The sequence below is a fragment of the Protobothrops mucrosquamatus genome, unplaced genomic scaffold (genome assembly GCF_001527695.2).
Source record: "Protobothrops mucrosquamatus isolate PMUCROS unplaced genomic scaffold, P.Mucros_1.0 scaffold710, whole genome shotgun sequence".
In the NCBI taxonomy this organism is placed as follows: domain Eukaryota; kingdom Metazoa; phylum Chordata; class Lepidosauria; order Squamata; family Viperidae; genus Protobothrops; species Protobothrops mucrosquamatus.
The window spans coordinates 727,189-732,915 of record NW_015386991.1 but is presented as its reverse complement, the minus strand read 5'-3'; the positions used below and the strand labels follow the sequence as shown (position 1 = coordinate 732,915).

Sequence of the window (5,727 nt, the reverse complement as noted above, 5' to 3'; positions counted from 1 at the left end):
ATTTTTTTTTATTTATTTAAAAGATAGATAGATAGATAGATAGATAGATAGATAGATAGATAGATAGATAGATAGATAGATAGATAGATAGATAGACTTTGCTGACCTTTTAATTTGAATTTGACTTTGTTTCTATTTACGGGTTCACTTCCTTTATGTTCCCCCAGTCCGCTGCAGACACGCGTTCGTTCATTGGTAAACAAACCCGAGGGAAAGCGTGTCGCCCTCCTTTGTTCAATGTGAAGGTCTTGGGTTCCCTACCTTCCAGAAGCGGATAGATGTCGCTGTTGCTCCACGCAGGTTTTCTTCTCTCGCAACAACTTGACCCCAGTGACGTCACTGGCGTCTGAATCATCAAGGCCATTTTCAATCCTCATTGGCCTAGTGATCACGTGGTTGGGACCGATGCGTGGATAATTATGGTGCTGATATTTTTTTTTCCCCTCTAAAAAAAAGATGTCAGCCCCTGGCTGTAGTATTCCTCTTTAAAATCCTTCTCTGAAAATGTCATGTCCCAACAATGTGACTCCCAACTCGTTTTTGATGGACTCGTTGGCCGGTACCTGCCGGGGAGAGAATTACTCCTCTAATCAAGGAATGTACATGCAGTCGGCGAGCGACTTCAGCTGTGGGATGATGAGGAACTGTGGGATCATCCCGGCTCTTTCCAAAAGAGACGAGGTGAACCACGCCGGCGGGCTGTCCCTCAACACCTACCCGCCTTACCTTTCTCAGCTAGACGCCTGGTGTGACCCCAAAAACGCCTACCGACTCGAGCAACCTGTTGCAAGGCAGCTGCCCTCCTGCTCCTTCCCGGCCAGTGTCAAGGAAGAAAATGCTTGTTGCATGTACAACGCCGAGAAAAGGGCGAAAAGCGCCTCCGAGGTCACCCTCTACCCCGGGCAGATGCCTGAAGCTTGCCTCGCTGACCAAGAGGTGCCCCTGCCTAGCTACTACCGCGCCAGCCCAGGCTACTCCACCCTGGAGAAGGCGCCCAGCGGCGGCAGCCCCAGCGCCTTCGAGGCCGGTTTCGAACCCAGGGCGGGTCTCGGCCAACCGGGCGAGCGTCGGGAGCAGACCCCGGGTCCGCCGCCGCCCTCCGCCGCCTCCGCCGCACAGCAGCCCCAGCCGCCGCCCCAGCGGCCACCCCCACCTCCACCTCCGCCACCCGCCTCCCTCGCCCAGCCCGGAGCAACAGGGGGCTTCCCCGAAAGCGCCAAGCCGGAGCCCAACCTGCGGAACAGCCCGGCTGGCGACGTCAAGACCGAGAAGGGTCTGGCCGGGGCCAAACTCAGCCCGTCGGAAAGCGAGCAAAGCGGGCAGAAGTGCGCCGAGAGCAGCAGTGACAATTCCGACCACGAGGCAAAAGGTAAGGGGTGGGGTTGGGTGGGTGGGTGGTGGGGGATCCTTCTGCTGGCTTCCCGGGAGAGGAGCCCTAGGGATGGAGGGTGGGGGCAGCGGTTCTGCTTGGTGCTCTTTGGAGGTGGTCGCTCTTGTTATTGCGGTGGCCGTGGTTGTTGTGGTGGTTATTTGTTGTGACTGTTATTCGGGCTTATGGTCTGAGGAAGCGGAGCCCCGGCCTCTCTGGGGCTGCGGTCAAACTCCACCAACTTTTCTCTTTTGGACCCGGGGCGGGGGGGTGGCGGCGTTGTTCTGCGCCCCTCTCTTTCTCGGAAGCGCTCTGCCCCCCCACCCCCAAAGAGCAAGCCCGAACGAAAGGGGCGCGATGACAGCCCGAATAACAAGGACAACAGCAACAGCGAGCCCCTTAACGTCCGCTTGAAAAGAAGGCGCCGCAGTGTGGCTCAGTCATCCTGGCCAGAAGTGGACGCCCCTGCCTGGCGTGGCTGTGGTTTCCGTGGGGGCAGCAGCTGGAGCTGACGGGGAAGGGGCAGGCGACGTGGTCTGGTTACGTTGACGGAGCTGGGTTTTTTTTTGTGTGTGTGTGTGTGTGTGTGTCTCACTCAGCCGGGGGGATCCCAAGGGGTTCCCGGCACTGAACGAGCCCCTTCGGAGGGGCGAGGGAGTGGTTCGAGGAGCGGTTGCAACTTCTCAAACGGGCTGTTTGAGCTCGCCCCCTTCCCTCCTCTCCTTCCCCCCCCCAGCCCTGAAAGCAGGCGTTAAAGTTCTTGGGGATGTGTCGTGTTGTGGTGGCGTGACCGTGGTTGATTGTCTTGAGAATTATTTGACTGGCGAGGGCCCGGCTGCGGGCTGGGGGGTGAAGGTGGCCGGAGGGGAGGGGATGTGAGGTGTGCTGGGAACGGGTTGCCCAACACTTCAAACTGGACTTGGTGGTTGAGCTCCATTCTCAAAGCTGCATGCCCCCTGAGTCACCCAGGTTGCTGCTTCAAGGGTCTTGTTTGCGCAGGAACAAAGTCCTCTCCCCCACCCTTCTCCTCCTCCTCCTCCTCTTCCTCCTCTTCCTCCTCCTCCATTGGCGAGGGTGTAGGAACCTCTGCTTGAAGTTAAGGTGTTCTGGGCAAGATCAGCTCCTGGAGGGATCAAGAAGGGAGCTTTCACAGAAGATACTTAAATTTATCTTGCAGATGACGCCTAAAAAGGGGGCCAGTGAACAGAAGGGTGGGAGAGGGCTTAAATAGGTATTATTTATTATTTATTAAATTTATATGTCACCCGCACTCCCAGTGAAGGAAGGGAAGAAAAGGAACGAGGAGAGTGGAAGCATTAAAATAGGGAGTTTGTTTTCTTCAGAATAGTATTAACTTTACGCAAAGAGTTCCTCCACCTCCCCCAAAACTGTTGGGAATAGATACAGATTAAAAAAAAAAAAGGTGTTTCGTACTTTGGCGTGTAAGACTCCCACGGCCTCACAAAGACCAGTTTGGAATTGGAGGGGGAAAAAAAAAACTTAGAAAGCAAATAGAGAGGATTTGGATTATATGGAGTCCTGTAGAAGTACGTGTACATTTTCTTAGCATACGTATTTTGTGCTAGTATGCATGCTTTCACCAGTACCTTTTTCACACGTAAGTTGCCTGAATTGCACCAAAGAATGCAAGCATTTCATCCTCTCTGTTTCTCATCTGATCTAATGTATATGTGTGTCTGTGTATGTAAATGCGTGCATGGGGTATGCATGTGTACACATATATACACTCCATATGTGTGTATCTACATCTACCAGTGTCTCCACCCACATCTTTATATATGCATTTAGATAGAGCTAAAATACGATTTTTAAAATGGCCTAAAACGGATTTTCCAATCCTCTTCCGTGCAACCAAGAATGGATTATTTTATCTACCAATAAGAAAATATGCAATGTCAAGGTTATGTGAAAATCTCTAAAAACTATTCGCCCAAAAAACGCTTTCTTGCTTAACGCTTTCTCAAGCGGCCTCAATCCGCAGAGGTAAAATGAACAAAAATAATAAAATACGATTGGCTTTTTAGATCTCAGAGAGAGGTGGAAAAAGAGAGGAGCAGGGGAGGGGGGGAAACCCAACAACTTCATGATCTCTTTTAATCTCAACAGTCAGTTCTAATGAAGAATTTGAAATGTCCCGCCTAGGTTTTCCCAAAGTTTTATTTAATTTTCTTCCTTGCGGGAAGGAGAGAGCTATTTGTTGGAAGTCTAACACTGTATGGATTATGCCAGCAGGGGGATGAATTTTGATGGGGATGGTGAGGATTATAATTATAATTATTATTATCTTTCCATCCTTTTCTTTGTCTTATATGGAGTCTTCCTCTCTGTTTCTGTTACTGTACATCCAGCACGCCCCCCCATGCAAGGTGTGGAGAGGGAGTTTAAGGGTTGTGGGAAAGGCAAACCTTTAGGAAGAACTAACAGGGTTCAATGGCAGAAGGCTAGCTAAGCACGTGAAAGGCATTTCCACGCAGCCAGCCGAATTCGGTTTGGGAGCAGCTTGCTCAGATTCCTAAATTGGGGGCAAGAATTCGGATCCTGGGACAGGAAGACTCCGGTAGACAAGGCAAGGCTTACAGGCTCGCCCTCACCTTTGAAGGGGGAGAGCTGATTACCTCTGCCCCCCAGCCACAGAAGGTCCAAATTCAAATCTGGGGAGGTGTTTGTGAATTTGCAGGCTGAAGTGAACAGTTGGGGTTGTGCACGCCTGTGTGAAAAAGGGATATTTTTTTGGGGGGGGGGAAAGTCGGGGTGTTGTATATGTGGGTGTGCCTGTGGCGCCTGTGTTACAGGCAGATAGGAAGGTGGGTCATTTTTATTTTTTAAGGCACAAACAAATCTTGGTCGGTTTTGTTTTTGTTTTTAAAAGTAATATCAAAAGTTTATCTTCACTCATAATCAAACTAGCCAGAGCTTTCACATCAAAGGAAAATGGAGTCTGGACTATTGGGAACGGAGGGAGGGGAAGAGAGAGAGGAACCACCATAGACAGGCAAAATATTTCTCTCTGCTCACCCTCTGAATCTCCCACCCCATCTTGTTTTGCTGTAGACTAGTTTTGAATATGAAGTGATAGTTTCAGAGCAGTGTCTGAGCCGAGAGCTTTGCGCCCGCCTGCAAGCAGCAGCTAATTTAGGACAATCCTTAAACCTCTGGAATTAATTTCTTTTTTTAAAAAAAAAAATTATTTAGAAACTTGGATGGGATTTTGTAACTCTAGGAGCCTATGGATAGATCTGACGCTTAAAAAAAATCTTTAAAAATTCGGCCTGTCTCCCCAGGAAAGTCCTATTTAGGCTTTTCCGTATGTGTCATAGAAGAAGCGTGTGTGTGTGTGTGTGTGTGTGTGTGTGTGTGTTTAAAAAAAATCCAGTAAGAGTTGGCATTATGTAGCTTATATCCAGGTAAATATTGTTAAAATAAGACTTCGGTCCCAGCTTTTTGCGAGCCCTTAACTCCTGTTATTTGTCAGAATGCTTAATTGGGCTGTTTGGTGTTTTTTTTAAAAAATAAATAAATCGGTAAATGTTAAGTAAAAAAAAAAAAAGGAGTTGGAAGTAGAACGCCCATTATTTTTTAGCAGTGGACAGAGAGATTTCCTATTAGCAAAAGAAGCTGCAGGGGGAAAAAAGAAGTAGTCTTGACTCTAGGAAGATCTCTTTGCTATTCCAATAGATACTTATTTAATAATATTATTTTTAACAGAGGATATAAAGGCAGAAAACACGACAGGAAATTGGCTGACAGCAAAGAGCGGAAGAAAGAAAAGGTGCCCTTACACTAAACATCAGACGTTGGAACTGGAGAAGGAATTCTTATTCAATATGTACTTGACCCGCGAGCGCCGCCTGGAGATTAGCAAGAGTATTAATCTAACAGACAGACAAGTCAAAATCTGGTTTCAGAACCGCAGGATGAAACTCAAGAAAATGAACAGAGAGAACCGAATTCGCGAACTGACTTCCAATTTTAATTTCACTTGAAAGTGTTCAGAGGAGGAAAGGACGGGCTATATGGGGAGAATCGTTGCAAATCTTGTGCAGTATTTTTTTTTTTAATTATTATTATCATTATTATTTTTCCGCCTCCCCCTGGGTATAAACTGCAAGGAGTATATATAGGAGGGAAGGCGGGAAGGGGAAAAGAAAGCGACCTCAGGCTATGTGTTAAATTCTATAATTTGTATATTTACAGATTATAGAGCGGAGATGCATTCATCAGTATGAGCATGCAAATATATACATATATATATATATATATATTGCATCAGTGTTTCTATATGTAAAATAAAGAACCAGGTGGTTGCTTACTAGCTTTTCAAACAGCTTCTAAGATGT

At 47.7% G+C, this 5,727-nt stretch overlaps 1 protein-coding gene across 1 annotated transcript; it reads left to right on the top strand.

The window, feature by feature from the left end:
- Positions 1-504: 504 nt before the first annotated feature.
- Positions 505-5,373, top strand: HOXC10 (homeobox C10). Its single transcript, XM_015818275.1, has 3 exons — positions 505-1,084; positions 1,193-1,369; positions 5,096-5,373. The coding sequence occupies exons 1-3, from the start codon at positions 505-507 to the stop codon at positions 5,371-5,373; spliced, it is 1,035 nt and encodes a 344-aa protein (XP_015673761.1).
- The last annotated feature ends 354 nt before the right edge of the window (positions 5,374-5,727 follow it).

Excerpts from the sequence above, each read along its gene's own strand:
- HOXC10 (XM_015818275.1), top strand. The coding sequence starts at position 505 with ATGTCATGTCCCAACAATGTGACTCCCAACTCGTTTTTGATGGACTCG. Across the intron at positions 1,085-1,192 it reads GCGTCGGGAGCAGACCCCGG|CAACAGGGGGCTTCCCCGAA; the intron begins GTCCGCCGCCGC and ends CCCAGCCCGGAG. Across the intron at positions 1,370-5,095 it reads TTCCGACCACGAGGCAAAAG|AGGATATAAAGGCAGAAAAC; the intron begins GTAAGGGGTGGG and ends TATTTTTAACAG.